This window comes from Vombatus ursinus, unplaced genomic scaffold (assembly GCF_900497805.2).
Source record: "Vombatus ursinus unplaced genomic scaffold, bare-nosed wombat genome assembly UNPS02011369.1, whole genome shotgun sequence".
NCBI lineage: Eukaryota > Metazoa > Chordata > Mammalia > Diprotodontia > Vombatidae > Vombatus > Vombatus ursinus.
Window position 1 is genome coordinate 4,450,298 of NW_020951147.1, and position 15,289 is coordinate 4,465,586.

A 15,289-nucleotide genomic window follows, 5' to 3' on the forward strand; every position below is an offset into this window, starting at 1 on the left:
ACCTGTGGCACGCAGAAGGTTCTCGTGGCTACACTACTGATGTTCTAAGGGCCCCGGTCCCACCTCCAGCGGCTCACGTCGCTACAATGTAACAGTTCTAAGCCCGCGTTGATTCTCGCAGCACCCATGGGAGGGAGGTGCTCCTACTCCTTAGCTCACTTGACAGATGAAGAAACTGAGTCCCCAGGCTACGCCGCAGACTTGCCCCGCCCCCCCCAGCCGGCCCCGCGCCGCCCGCCTCCCTCCTCTGGTATCTAACGGTATCAAGCGGGGGAGCGGGGCCGGGGAGGGGAGACCCCGTCGCTCCTCCCCCCACCCCAGCCAGAGGGGCGGGGTTCAGGGGCAGGCACCGCGGGCGGTGGGTGGGGGGCGGGGGTCACCTCTCGCCGCGGCCGCCTGCAGAGTCCCCGCTCCCGCTCGCCATCTCATCCGCCGTAACCCGGACAACGGGCGCCCTCCCTCAACGCTCCGCCGGCGCCAGGAGCAGCGCACCAAGGTTCCGGGCGGAACTACTCGGACCGCTCCGCGCAGCCGCAGAGCCGCCCCAGCCGGCCCGACGGGAATGCGCCTGCGCCGCGCTTCTCCAGGCTGCTCCCTCGAGCGTCTTTAGCTCAGAAATCGTTTTCTCGGGCGCCTGGCCGGTGGTCTGCGTCCTGGGCTCCTTCTCCAGTCCCTCCCTGTTTGAAGGTGGCTCTTAACCATTCTGTGGTCAAAAGCAGCTCTGAGCACTGAATGGCCCTTCCAGTGCCGACCTTGCCAAGTACTACGTCTCGGTTGTCCACGCCATTCTGTGTTCGGAGTTGGAAGGGCTTCCTCGGCTCTGATATTCTACATGCCAAAGCCCCTCCCGGTTCGGACATTCCACATTGTGTGTGCTGAGTTTTAAGATCCCCTTCCCAGCTCTAACATTCTAAGCCTTAAGGCCCTTCTCAGCTCTGCCCTCTAGGGTCCAGTGTCAACCCTTTGCTTGGCCGGCCCCTTTCTAGTCTCCTCACACTGGATGCACTCCCTTCCTTCCAGTTGTCTGTCCAGTTACACTGGCTGCCCGGCCATCCTCAGGAGAATCCAGCTCCCAGCTCCAGGCAGTTTTGTAAGCAGGTATTCCCCAAGCCTGGAACTGCGTACCCCCTCATGGTCATCTCCCAGCCTCCTTCACGTCTCAGCTCAAATTTCTCCCCCAGAAGCCTTTCCTGATTCCCCTTTAATCCCAGAGCCTTCCTGCTGTTGACTGTCTCCAGTTTCTCCTGGATAGAGCTTGTCTGTATGTACTTGGTGGCCTGCTGTCTCTCCCGATAGACTGAGGGCAGGGGCTGTCCTTTGCCTTTCTCTGTATCCCTAGATCTGAACACAGTGCCCAGCACACAGCAGGTGCTTAATAAATGCTCAGTGACTTGACCTTCCATCTTCTACACCCCAAAGTCCCTCGCATCTCTCAGTCCTGTGCTTCCCCCACCCCCCACCCCCCTCAAGGCTCACCGGTTACACTTGGAGGCAGAGGCCCAAACCACAGGATCCCATGGCCCCCCCAACCACAGGATGCCGTGGCCCCCAGGGCACGTATGTGGGGGAAAAGGAAGCTGGACCATCAGTGCCCCCATTTCAAAAGCTCTTTAAAGGTAATAAACCACTTTCCTCACAACAACCCTGTGAGAGGTAGGCAGGTAGGCAAGGTGGAACCATCCCTGAACAGAAGAGGAAACTGGCTCTGAGAGAAGAGAGGCGGCCCAGGGTCCCTGGACAGCTGCTGAGCGTCCGAGACGTACTGGCCGCCGCCACGGGCCACTCTGGCTGATCCTCACGTGGAGATGGAGAGGGACGGATGGCGGTCAGCTCTGCGGCCATCCCCGCCCTGCCGCTGGGCACAAACTTGACATTCAGGGCAGGAGGCCCAGCCCACATCCCTCCTCAAACCCCAACCGAGGGAGGGAGGGAGGGAGGGGGGCAGGGAGGGGCTCAGGTGAGGAGAGTGTGGTGTGGGCAGAGCTGCTTGGGATCTTCAGGCCTGGAGGGCCGGGACTTCTTTGGGGCTCCTCCAGAAGTGGGCGTCGGCCTTCGCCAGCCCAGTGAGCACCTCCTCGAGCTCGGGCCCGTCCTCAGGGAAGCGTTCCGAGAAGGAGCGGATGAGGCCGGCGGCCGAGGCATCGTACTCCCGGAGGTGCACCTGGGAGCCTACGGAGAGAGCAGAGCGCCCTCAGCGGAGCCCGGGCCACCCGCTTCGCACCCAGCCCCACGAAGCCTCAGGAGCAGGACACCCACGCCTTTCTCCTGACACACAAGAAACAGCAGAGCAGAAAGGGTCCTGGACCCGAGAGTCAGGAAGCCTTGGGTTCAAATCCTCACTCAGATATTGGCTAGCTGTGTGACCCTGGGCAAACCCGACTCCATCGGCTGGCCAGGCCTCAGCTTCCGGATTGGTGGAAGGATAGCCGGCCTCCCAGGTCCTCTCCACTTTCCTTCTATTGGCCTGTGAACCCTACAGGGTGGGTGCTTCTGGACTATAACCCCGAGTGTGTGCCTGTCGACATCGGCTTAAGCAAGGAGGATGGCAGCGGGCCATCGCTTGTGGGGGAGGGGCAGTGGCCACAATTGCTGGGCCATGGAAGGGTGGGCTGTGTTTGCCAGGGAGGCAGCAGAGGAAGGGAATTCTCCTGCGTGGGCTCCACCGCCAGCACTCAGCACAGTGCCGGGCCCACAGGCAGTGCTCCATCTACACAGGCCGTGGGGGCCCCAGCAGAAGGGGGCATCGGCCTTGGCCAGCCCAGCGGGCACCTCCTCTGGCACGGCCCATCCCCAGGGAAGCCTCCAGAGAAGTGTCTAGCCATCTGGGCATCCACACCTCCCTCCCTCCATCCAAAGTTACCAAGCACTCCATGACCCTGGGGTACTGCACAAGCCATTTCCCAGGTGTTCACCTGACCTCCAACCCTCTGGGCTCTGTACCCCAAGAAGTCACGCTCCAAATGCTAACCCCTGGTAGCCCACCTGGGTCTCAGGCACCTAACACTCGGCACCTGGGGCAGAGCCTGAACTTTGGGGAGTCAGGAGGGGGAGGGGGCACAAGCCTGCTACCTTCGAGGCAGGTATTGGGCTGCACAATAAGCTTGCGGGCCTCCTTCCGCAACAGCACCGTCTCCCGGAGAGCGAGGAAGTTTTCAGGGGCAGCATCGGTGACGGCGGAGTATCCCTGGTACAGTGCCCGCCCAGCGGCCACATCTCCTGTTGATTTCAGCACCTGGGGAAGGGAGGGGAAGGAATCAGGGGTTATCTGGCCCCGAGTTTACAAATGAGGAAACTGAGGTGCAGATTAGAGGAGTGAGTCTCCAAAGAGGCCTTTTCAATTCTCCCATCAATTCAGCAATGAGCATTTATTAGGCACCGACCTGTGCCAGGCACTGTGGGAAGTGCTGGAACACTGTACCACAAAACAGATGCCAGGTGACTGGGGGGGAGGGCCCTGGCAGCTAGGCCATCGTGAAAGGGAGAGCTTGAGCCAATCCTAGGGATTCTGAGGGGCAGAGGGGAGGAGGGAAGGCATTCCAGGCCAGGGGGACAGCCTGGGCAAAGGTGTGAAAGAGGGAGACGAGGTGGTGACTGGTGTCTGAAGAAAGGCTGACAAGGCCTTTGAGCGGACCCTGTGCATCGGGGCCCCATGTCAGCCTGGCTGTGCGGCCTAGGCTGGTGCCTTCTCCTGCCTTCTGGGGCCTCCGGCTGGAGGATTAGGTGATGGGCAAAGAGCAGAGAGGAGGGAAGAGAAGGGGAACACGGATGTGCAGAGAGCAGAGGGGGCCTCCGCTTACCTGGAGTCGCCGCAGGAACCGCTCCAGGGCTGGCTGGCCGACCGAGCGGATCTTGTGCCGATCCAGACGGACCCGAGCATCCGGACGCCCGTCGGAGCCAGTGGTGGGGACGACTGTGACTAGGCCCTCCCCGGCTTCCAGCAGGACCCTCAGGATCACAAAGCGGGCCTGCATGTGTGCCTGCAGCAACGAGGATTCTGTTCAGGCCTCTGACAAGGGGCCCCCCTCCTCCTCTTCTCCATCAGCCTGGGCCACAGGGGGCGGGAAGGGATGGGGTGGAGGGATGGCCAAGACCACGGAGGGGTAGAGCGTGTGGGCAGCCACAGGCAGGGAGCTCCATGAGGCAGCCACGGCCTCTGGGCCAACGGTTCTCATGCATGCCCACCCTCCTTCCCTCCACCCCTGAGGGCCACCCGCCACCCATATTCCCAGAGCCTGGCCTGGTCTAAAGCCATCGTATCCCGATTCCTGCCATACCTAGCCACACATTCACACACATTTACATGCCCCACAATACACATGCTCACATTAACACCCCACCACACACACATTTACACTAACGCCCCACCATACACACACTTTTTGCCTTTTTTTTTTTTAAAGGCAATTGGGGTTAAGTGACTTGCCCAGGGTCACACAGCTAGTAAGCGTCAAGTGTTTGGTTTGAGGCCGGATTTGAACTCAGGTCCTCCTGACTTCAGGGCCGGTGCTCTATCCACTGCGTCACCCAGCTGCCCCTCACACTCACTCTTACACGCACATACAATATACACCTTACCACATACACACATTCACAGCCCTCCCTACCTGTCTCCAGCTGCATGTTTCTGGGGTGTAGAATTCTAGGCCGAGCAGCCCCGCACGCACCATGTTCAGCCAGTTCACATACACCACGTCCTCAGCCTCGGGACCGTCTAGCCCAAAGATCCTGGGGGAAGTGTGTGAGGGCTCAGGGGTTCCCCGACCCCCTTGGCCCTGCCTCTGGGCCATACCCTTTGTAGGCCTGGTCTGGACTCAGATCCCCTGGCCCTGCCTCTGACCCACACCCCTCATAGGTCTGCTCCAGCTTATCCTTACTCCAGGACACGTGGGTGGAGACAGAGATAGAGCCCCACGCTCTCAGCCCGGCACTCCTCATAACTGGATGCGATGGTGCTGAATTTGCTGTCCCAGGTCTCTCCACTGCGGTACCAGCTCCTGATCTGGGGTGGGGCAAGGGAAGGCCCAGACAGCTGGTTACCTGGCAACCCTGCCCGGCTGCTCCCCCCTCCCTGATTCCCCTCCAGTTGGTGGGGGGCTCTCCAGGATTCCCCAATATCCTCTTCCCTTGGGTCTCAGGGTAACCCCTGTCCTGCAACCCTCCCCACTGCCTGGCTCTCACCTGCTCCCCGGTTTCTGGATTGGTCACAGTACTCTGGTCAAAGTTGAAAGCTCCTTTCTCATCCTGCAGGAAAAACCAGTGCACAGAAGGTTGGCATCCCCACACCCAGGGATGTCTCTGGGTGCCTTCCACTCCCTCCCTTTCTTCTCAATAAGCTCTATTGTTAACCTTTTGTTTTTATGTCACACTCACCCTCCCTCGAAACAAACAGACACCGCCAAGCACAGCCAGCAGACCCAAAGACCGTATGTGACCCGCTCCTAACCTGGCGTCCCCCACCTCCATCTCTCCACTGCAATCTTTCATGACTTTTCCAGACTCTGCCTTTTTCTAGGCATTCATGGCCCGATCTCCTGCCCCTCCACCACCTTCACCACAGAGGCACAAGGGAAGCAGGTGGGACAGAAGGCCATTGTGGGTTTTCCTTGGCTCACCCTCACAGGCAAAATCATTTGGTGGCTAACCTTTGGGGGCGGAGCCCCCGGGACATCAGACGTGACCCGTCTTGGGGTTTACAGGACAGGAAATCACACAAAATAAGAAGGGGGAGATGGTCTGCTACCTGCACTTGTGGAGGGAGGACCCACATACATGACATCCCTGACCTCCTGAGTGCCCAAGCACCGGCTCCTCACCTGTATAAAGAGCTTCCCGCTACCGTGGCCCAGCAGCTCATGCAGCCCCACCTGCACCTCAAAGGACGGCCCTTTCCAGCGGATGTAGAGGTCCTGCAGAGGCGGAGGGTCAGGTCCCCCAGTGCTCCCCCCCACTCCCTGCCCTGCCCCCCACAGCCACCCTCCCTCACCTTGTCTTCTTCTTCCAGGAAGGTGAGCTTCTCGCGCTGGGTGGCGTAGGCCACGGCCAGCACGTTGCCCAGAGACACGTTCTTGAAGCCTTCCTGCTGCCGGAGATCATCGTCTGGAGAAGGCAGTGGCATGGGGTGGGGGGAGGGGAAGGGAAGGGCAGCGGGGGTGGGGGGAGCACCAACTGTGGGACAGGTGCTAGGGGTACAAAGGTGAAGGCAGGGCAGTCCCCGAGCTCGGGAGCAAGTGGGAGATGGGAACACAGGGAGGAAGGTCACAGGGCAACACGAGGCTCTAGGCACAGGGGGACACAAAGCTCCAGACTGAGAGCGCCAGCCCAGGAAGGAGAGGCCCAGAGCTCAAGGGGCTGGCCTAGGGTCCCACCTAGTGGTCATCAGAGCCAGGAATAGGCCCTGGGCTTTGGCGCCCCATCCCCCCTCCCCCCCGGGCCCCCCTGCCCCCCGCCCCCCCCCCCCCCGGGGCTCCGGGGCCCTATGCCCCCTCCCCCAGGGCTCCTGTGCCCCCACACCTCCCCTCCCCTGGGCCCAGTGATGCCAGGGAGGGGCGTTCCCCCCAGGGGATTACTCACAATTGGGGATGTTGATGCCAGCAGGGATCCCGGAGCCCGCAAAGGTGAGGACATCGAGGGAGGTGAAGTCGGGGGTGAGGAATTTGTCCTTCTCAAAGGCCGAGGGCCAGGGCAGCTCCTTCAGCAGCTGCTCGGCGCTCTCCACCAGGCGCTCAAACTTGGCGCTCATGGATTTGTTCACCACAGCGACAAACCCTGAGGGCCCAGAAAGGGAGGGCGGGGGCTGGGGGTGGGGTGGAAGCCCTGCCCCTCACCACCCACCCACCGGCCCAATGTCCAGGCAGCTCTGCTCCCCAAGACGGATAAGGGGACGCCAGGGAGCAGGTGAGGGGCACAGTAGGAAGAGTGCTGATGCTGCAGGCAGGGCCTGGCCAACTCTGGATAGCTCCCATTCCCTCTCTGGGCCTCAGTTTACTCCACTGAAAAAGGAGGGGCCTGGCCCAGATGTTCCCCAAGGCCTGAGCTGACCCTGTGGCCCCAGGATGACCCCTCGGTGCTTGCCACTATGGCGTGGATCTCCTGTACAGAGGGGTTTGTGAAGGGACTGGGAGCTCCCTGAGGACAGGACCAGGCTTTGGCCTTCCTCTGTATCCCCGGCGCTTAGCGAGGGGCCTGGTGCCTGGTCTGGGACACGTCTCAGCGGGGTGGTCCAAAGGATCCTCCGGCTCCACAGCTTGGGGCCCACCACCCCATTCCTGGTACAGGAGATACCTTCAAACTCTCCCCGGGAGCCAAAGGGGTCTCGGTAACTCTCGATGAAGCCGATGTAGCTGGGGAGAGAAGGGTGGTGATGGAGCCCGCGGGGCGGGCAGGACGCGGGCCAGGGAGCCCGGGGACCCGCGGCCCTCTCACCTCTCCACGATGGGGCCCTTGTCCTGAATCCAGTGTCTGGAACCCTTCTTGTGGGCCTCAATGGAGCCCTGCGTGAAGCTCTCGACGTACTGGCTCAGCATCTGCTCCTGGTGGCTGCTGGCTGCGTAGGCCTGTTGGGGAACGAGGCCGCAGGGGTCCCGGCTGTCTCCTGGGAACTGCCGCGCCCCCTCCCACCCCGACGGGACTCTACCTTGGCCTTTTCCAGGTGCTCCACCACCTTCTGGAGGAGGGGGGAGTAATCTCCCCGGGTCACCCGGAACCGGCAGCCCTCAAAGTCGTAGCTCTTCAGCTTCGGCGTCATGTCTGAATCTGGGGCGGCCTCTACAGGGAACAGGAAAAGAGCAAATAGGAATAAAGCACCTACTGGGTGCGGGGCTGGTGCTTGCAGGGAACCCAGGGATACCCCCCTTCCCAGAAGGCGACTGGAGAAGCCCGAGGGCTCAGTGAGGCAAGGAGCAAGAAATGGGGGGCAGGAAGCAGGTGAATCATCAGCGAGCACTTACTGTGTGCCAGGCGTGGGACATACAGAGTGCTTTTTCACCCATTAGTGGTCGGGACGCAGGGATAAAAGTGAAACAGGCCTGTCCTCAAGGGGAGGGAGTGCAAGCATGTTCACACGGACATTCTGAGCCCACAGCACACAAGTGCACAGTAATCTGGGGGGGGGAGGCACCAGCCTGTGGGGGAAGGGACTGGGAGAGGCCCCCTGCTGAGGGGCTGCTTCAGCTGAAGCACAGCCAGGGCAAAGGAAAGGAGGTAGGAGATGAAGGATTGACTGTATGTGGGAAATTCCAGCTGGGCCAGACTACAGAGTGAAGTGGGGGAATCACATGGAAGAAAGCTGGGAAGGGGGGCAGGGGGACCCCCTTCCTTGCTGGGCCAGCCCAGCCCTGCATGTGTCTCATGACCACGGGCCTCCATCCTCCTGTTGACAACGCCCCCCATCATTCCCGGTCCCGACCTCCCAGGCCAAGAAGAAGCAGTCTCTGCTCCAAGGGCCAGCTTCTCAGAGCCCTGCCCCAGGCTGCCCCTCGGCTCACCTTCCCGGAGGATAGAGGCCAGGCGCACCTCAAAGCACGGCTGCCCGTCGGCGTCCATCCCCTTGAACAGCCTTGTGTTATAGGCGCTGAGATTCTGGAAGACAGCAGGAGGTGAGCGTCTGCGGGGTGGGAGGGAGGGACCCCCACGTAGCCACATCCACAGTCTGGGCATCCGCCCTCCCAGGCCTCCTACCTGGGAATCCAAGAAGCTCTGGGCCAGCTTGGCATCTTCCAAGGTACAATTCTCGGAGAAATACGTGGTGGTGCCCTGTTGGGGAAGACAGCCCACCATCAACGGCTATACCTGAATACTCTGGCTGAGAGGCTGTGTTAGGTGCTGGAGCCCCAAGGACAAGCAAACGTCCCTGCCCACGAGGAGCTAACAGTCTGCCGGGGGGCGGGTACAACAGGGGCGCAGGCGAGGAAACACAAGATCGATTGAGGAGGGTCAACAACCTGGGGAATCAGAAATGGCATCCCGTAGGAGGGAGCACCTCAGCTGAGCTTTGAAGGAAACTAGGGAGGAAGGGGAACAGCCTAGGCAAAGACACGGAGGCTGGAGAGGAATGCCGGAGAGAGCCGGGGACCCCCATCCTTCTATGATGATATGATGAGACACTGGAGGAGATGGGAAAGCGATTTTCCTAAAGTACAGGTCTGACATGCCCCCGCTTTATCCAAAACGCTGCAGTGGCCTCAGCCCCATCGGGGCCTCGCCCATGTTAGGAGCAGCTCAGGCACTCCGAGGGGGAGGCGCCTGCCCAGGTGCCCACAGCCGCTGCAAGCCACAGGCAGGGGCTCCCCAGGGGCCCTCAGTGATACAGGGGATTGAAGGGCACCAAAGGCCTCAGGCCTCACAATAACCCTTCAAAGTTTGGCCTGGGGGTCAAGGTGCCCAGCCCCACCCTCAAATGCCCTACAATGAACTCAGGGAGGATTGTGGAGGGAGCAGCCCCGGGCTGTCACCAGGCAAAGGCACGTGAGGAGAGATGGTCCCTGTGTGGTGCACAGGTGGTGTGAGCAGAGGCGGAAAGAGCGGGATGAGTCAAGTTTGACGGGATTGCAGAGTGGGTGTGATGGGGCAAAGGCCCTTCCCAGCCTGGCACTGCCCTTCATGCTCTCACCATTCTGGCCAAACGGGCCCTAGGACTCCTTACTTGAAAGCCTCTGTCTCCCACCTCCGTGCCTTTGTCCCCTGTGCCTGGAAGGCTCTCCTTCACCCCTATCACCTGGAATTTCCACTTTCCTTCAGAGCGCAGCTCAAATATCACGTCTTATATTTGAGCCTTCCTGATGCCCCCAGCTTCGGAGGACTGCAGACAGATGAGGAAAATGCGGCTCTACAAGTTAAGGGCTCTGCCCATAGTCCTGCATCCAATGTCAGAGGCAGGATTTGAACTCAGATCCTCCTCTTTCCAAGTCCCGCTCAGTGACCCCGCAGCTGCTGCCGCTCTCCTCTCCAAGTCTGGCCTTCTTCCACCCAATTCTGCAGTTCCCTTCGTCCTCTGGTCCTGCTCACAGACCCCGCCCTGTACATCCTCATCCCCACCCCCTCCTCCTTAGGCTCCCATCCACAGAAGCTTCCAGAAAGGAAGGAGGGCGTCCCCTGTTGGCCTTCCCTCCCCTCCCACCCCACTGACCCACAGAAGTAGCGAGAATTCTCGAGTTCTGGACCCTGGAGACCATCTGGTCCAGGGGCCCTTAACCTGGACCCCACAAACAAACACCCGACATCTTTGTTCTTACTCACCTTTAGGGAAATGGGGCATTTCCTTTGACTATCAACATGAGCACTGAGGAGACAGTGAGGAGGGCCCCCGGGCTCCCCACAAGGGTTAGGGACACAAGCCAGAGGAAGAGCCCCTGACCTCGCCCACCCCCCTCTTCTGACGGCTGGACTGGCATCCCCAGCTCTCCCATGGCATCGTGATGTCTCGTGCTAGCTAGACTGCTTCTCTGGCAGACGTGCCCGGGTGCACATGCGCACGCGCGCACACACACACACACACACACACACACACACACACACACACAGAGTCCAAGGTAGAGCTAGGGCATGAACCCAGGCCTGCTGGCTCCCCGCCCAATGGCGTCTCTCCAATCTCAGGCTCTCACCTCACTTCCCAGGCCCAGGTGGCGCTGCTGGGGCTCCAGAGAGAACATGAGGTTCCCACAGACCTGCCAGAGCTGCCCAATCTCTTCTGGGTGCTCTCGGGCAGCTCGGCTCCCCAACACCAACCGCTCCAGCTTCTCCTGCACAGAAGGGGGGGTGGGGTGGGGGAAGAAAGGGGTTCAGATTCAGATCTGCATGCTCACAGTCACATCCCAGAAGCCAGGACTGGGAATCTCCCAATCTGCCCCCAGTCTTCCCCTCGTCCGGTCCCCAAGTCACACCATGAGCCCCCATCAGCCCCTCTGTCCCTCTCCACTTCCTGCCTCACCTTGGGCAAATTGGGGATGAACTTGGTGTCTCCAAAAGACTTGTAGTTCCCCATGTTGGCATAGATCCCTGCAGCATAGACCAGGAAGGCCTGGGGTGGGGGGGAAACAGGTCAGAGAGGAGGGCCAGGAGTACAGCGTCCCCTTTGGCCTCGGTGGTCAGCCCAGAGCACACCTAGGCCTCCAGTGCTTTAGAGGAAAGCAGGGCTGCGCGCACGCACGTGTGTGTGTGTGTGTGTGTGTGTCTGTGTGTGCAGGCGTGAGCACACCTGTGGGGCAGGGAACAGGACGGGCTGGTGACCTGATGGCAAGGACTCAGGGCCTGGGGGAGAGAAGCCAGGATAACTATGACCGAGCCATGGACACACCTGATATTCCTCCTCGGTGAAACCTTCCTTCAGGGCACACTCTTGGAGCTCCCCAGGGTCCTGGGCACGGAAGAGGCGGCTGAGGAGAGCGTAGATGTGGGGGGCCTCGGGAGAAGTCTGAAGTAACACAACCAGACCCCCGTACCAGGCGGCCCGGGACAAATGGTGCGCGTAGAGTCGCTCCGTAGGGGACAGCAGTCCGAAGGCTTCGCGGCAGTCGAGGCTGGCTACGCCAATGTCATTGGGGAGGATGTACTGGGGGTCTGCCATCGAGGCTGCCAGAGTGAGGAGGGAACAGAAATGAGTCAGCAAAGCATTCTTTAAGTACCTGCTCTGGGCCAGGCCGTGAGGCCAGAGACCATTCTGGAGAATGCACGCGTGCACGCACGCGCGCACACACACACACACGTGTCCATATAAATCACATACAACCTGACGTGAAGGGGAAGAAGGCTTAGCTTAGCCTTGAAGGGAACAAGGGATTCTAGGAGCCAGAGGAGGGGAGGGTACTGCATGCATGAGGAGGGAGTGATACACATAGGGACATGTCTAGGTAGGAAAGTTCCAAGAACATGAATTTTGGTTGAACGTGAGAAAAAACTGCCTAAGAATTAGTGGACTGAGGTGCCTGGGGAGGCCTTAAGGCACATGCCACATGGCCACTTGTCAAAAATGTTGTGTGACTCTTGGCAAGTCACTGAATCGCTAGGTGCCTCAGTTTCCTCATCTGTAAAAGGGATAATATCACCTGGGGGTGGGGGGGCTATAATGCACTTTGCAAACCTCAAGGCAGGCGCTGCATGGCAGCAGCTACTATTATGTGGTGGTTGTAAGGGGGGCTCCTTTGGGATAGGGGCTGGCCTGTCCCGGTGCTGAGGCCCCCTCCCTGTCAGCCCCAGGGGGCGACCCCTGGAGTGAGAGGCCATTTGTCCACCTCTACTCCAGCCCTGGCCTGCCCTGTGGAGGAGGGGGGCCAAGGCCTCCCGGCTATTCTCCAGCCTGCCCTGGGTTTCCCCCTCCCACTGCCTGACCCCTCTTCACTTCTCCTTAGTGGGCTCTACAGACTCCATGCCCGTGTTGTCCTCCGTGAGCCGGGGGGAAGCCATCCTGGTCTCCCCCCGCCAGCGAGCAAACCTTTCACTTCTGACCAGAATGTTGGCGCCAGGAGGGCAAAGCCTCCAGCGTCTTCCCCAGGGTCTGGCATGGGGCCCTGCCTGCAGCCCCACGGTAGGCTGATTGGCCAAGGAATGGAGGGACCTTAAAGCCCCGTCCCTTCCTCCTCCCTTCTTCTCTACATCCCACCCGTCCCCTGTAAGCTGTAGACTGTAAACTCCCTGAGGGTAGGGACTATTCCACTCATCGTAGGGTAGGCAGGCTGGGCACACAGTTGGTGCTTGATAAACGCTCGCCAATCAAATCACTGCCCTCTCCTTCGAAGCCGTCAAGGTTCCTCCTTCCCCGGATGCCCTTGTACATATTGTGACTTGGAGGGCCCGCGAGGCTCAAGTCTCAACGCTGCCCCGGGCCTCAGTTTCCCTGGGTGGGAAGTGGGGGCGGGGCTCTTGCGGGTGCCCGGGGCGGTTGCGTTTTGGCACCTGCCGGCACATGGGGCGCCCCCTGGCTCCTTTCCGATCGGGGCCCTTCCAGGGGTAGGAGAGCCTGGCCGGGGTGCAGAGGGGGTCCCAAGCTCCCTCCTGCACCCCTCTTCGTGCCCTCACCCCCCGCCCCGCCCTCGGCCCCCCACGGGGTGCCCTCACCTGCACCAGCTGCTTCTCTCTCTCACTCCCTCACTCACTTCCTGCTTCCGGCTGCCCATTCATTGGGGCCTCGCGACGCCCGCCCCCAACGCCCATTCAGCGTCCGCCGTCGTTGTGACCGGCATAGCCAGCGACCAATGAGTATGGCGGTCCTTGTTCTGGCCCCACCCTCTTCCTTCCTTCCTCCGCCTCCTCCCGCACGTGCTGCCGCGGCTGCTGGGGATTGGCTCGCGCGGCTGGCTCCCCGCCGGGATCCCCAAGCCTTTCTCTCCAGCGGGGTGCTCCCCCCTCCCCAGGCTCTGACCCTTATTAGCCCGGCTTCTCAGGACCTCAGTTTACTCATCTGTAAAATGAGACGGTGGCCCTAGAGGAGGGGCCCTTAACCTTTTCTGGGGTCACTGACCCCTTTGGCGGCTGGTGAAGCCATAATTAAGCGTGTGGGGTTAGAGAGGAAACAATGACATTGAGATAATCGTTGCGTCGTTTTTCAGTCGTGTCCCGCTCTCCGTGACCCCGTTTGGGGTTTTCTTGGCAAAGCTCCTGGAGTGGTTTGTCATTTCCTTCTCCAGCTCATTTGACAGAGGAGGAAACTGAGGCCCAGCAATGGGCGGTGACCTTCCTGAGTCACCCAGATAGCCAGAGCGGATGGAGGATTTGACCCCAAGTTCTCTAGTTCTTGTGCCCCTAAAGCCTTCCTTGATCCCAAGTCTGAAGAGCTCTCCTAGGGCATTAGACTCAGTGCAAATATGCATCCCTCTCTTTGGTCCAGGGTCTTTAATTAATTAATTAACATGATCCTCCCTGGGCTTCAGTTTCCTCCCCTGTAAAACAGACGGGCTGTGAGGGGCAGACAGCTGGCAATGTGGAATGGTCCCATGTCCAGGAGCCTTGGACTGGTCCCTGCCCTCTGAGACCCCTCCCTGGCAGCCTTAAGAGTCAGATTCTAGACATAGGCTAGCCATGACGCAACATGGCCACCAACGGGCAGCGTGGGCAGCATGGGTGTAAAGCATCCTGGCTGGTAAACTAGTGCCCAGGAGTGAGCGTGGACCTGCGTGGCCCTGGCCACCGGAGGACTCCCTGTTCTCACCCTTCCAGACCAGACTTAATAAAACAAAATCAAAGAAAACAATGGCTCCTGACTGCAGGCCCAGGGCTCTCACCACTCACTCCACCAGGATGCTTTTGGTAAGCCCCCCTTGCTTTCCTTATCATCAAAATGGCAATTGGTAAGAACAGAGGCCAGGCGGCATCAGCTGGGGCACTTGCTTCTGTGCTTTCAGTTCTCTTCTCCCCAGAGTCCTTTCTCTATGATTTCTACCCCGCTCCTTCCGAGTTCTTACTGTCCCATTGTTCACCAGACTTCCCTTAGGCTGGGACAAGCTCAGACGTTTGGGAGGACCCTTGTAGCAGGAGAGGACTTTAGATATCAGCTAGCCACTCACTGGAGCTGCTCTCTCCTCCTTGTGGGTATTCTCTGGGATGATGGACAAACTTCTCGTACGGGAAAGATACCAGAGAACCTGGCTTCAAATTCTGGCTCTATAACTTACTTGGGCGACCTTGGGCAAGTCAGATCTTGGTCACAGGAACTGTTGTCTAGCCATGTGCCCCCTGTCACATAGTTGTATGGTTGATTTTTTGGACCCAAGTTTCAAACTTTACATTTATCTTGATTATATTTCATCTTTTTAGATTAGACCTCTTTGGATCTCATCTTCCAGCTAGGTATTCTCTTGGATACTTCCTGCAATCCCTTACTATCCTAAGGTGAGGTCTGTGGTCTACTTTACTTCTTGGGTCCTCAGTTTCCTCATCTGTAAAATGAGGGAGTGGGACCAGATGATCCCTAAGGTGCCTTCTGGCTCTAACTCCATCACTAACAATGCCTTACCATCCTGTACAACTTGTGTCCATGGCCTCCTCAAAGTTCACATTCAAAATGCTGGGGCCCTTCCATGCTCTCTCTTGAAGTCTTGAAGACACCAGTGGAGGGTTCCATCTGTCCAGTGGCTCTCTTGTCCTTCCTGTCACTCATATGTGTCTTACAGGACACCCATGATCCTTCCTTCTATGCTTCAGTATTATCAAGGGCTACTGCCTGCTCACACCTGCCATATTGCTTTGGATGGATTTTCATATCTCTGCTCTTCAGAGACCATGGCATTCCATGACTCAAAGCTGTATTGCCCCTCCAGAAGATACTGGCATTAAAAAGACAGGCCTTCCTTTCAGTAAGATG

At 59.4% G+C, this 15,289-nt stretch overlaps 2 protein-coding genes across 3 annotated transcripts in view; both read right to left on the reverse strand.

Annotated features, from left to right (window-relative positions):
- Positions 1–454, reverse strand: part of BBS1 (Bardet-Biedl syndrome 1) — an 8,522-nt gene extending 8,068 nt beyond the window's left edge. For both annotated transcript variants that reach the window (XM_027856319.1, XM_027856322.1), the window contains exon 1: positions 381–454. In XM_027856319.1, the coding sequence (XP_027712120.1) occupies positions 381–424 (44 nt within the window). In that variant the 5' untranslated portion in view covers positions 425–454. The remainder of the gene's footprint in view (positions 1–380) is intronic.
- A 1,138-nt stretch (positions 455–1,592) lies between these two features.
- On the reverse strand, positions 1,593–13,109 carry DPP3 (dipeptidyl peptidase 3). The gene is made up of 18 exons (XM_027856306.1): positions 13,048–13,109; positions 11,291–11,565; positions 10,925–11,014; positions 10,599–10,736; positions 8,677–8,751; positions 8,484–8,577; positions 7,634–7,764; positions 7,423–7,553; positions 7,282–7,340; positions 6,571–6,765; positions 5,984–6,096; positions 5,814–5,906; positions 5,179–5,241; positions 4,875–4,999; positions 4,605–4,725; positions 3,798–3,977; positions 3,070–3,232; positions 1,593–2,169 (listed from the first exon to the last, which is right to left on the reverse strand). Exons 2-18 carry the CDS (start codon positions 11,558–11,560, stop codon positions 1,997–1,999), a joined length of 2,214 nt encoding a protein of 737 aa, XP_027712107.1. The 5' UTR covers positions 11,561–11,565; positions 13,048–13,109; the 3' UTR covers positions 1,593–1,996.
- Positions 13,110–15,289: the final 2,180 nt, after the last annotated feature.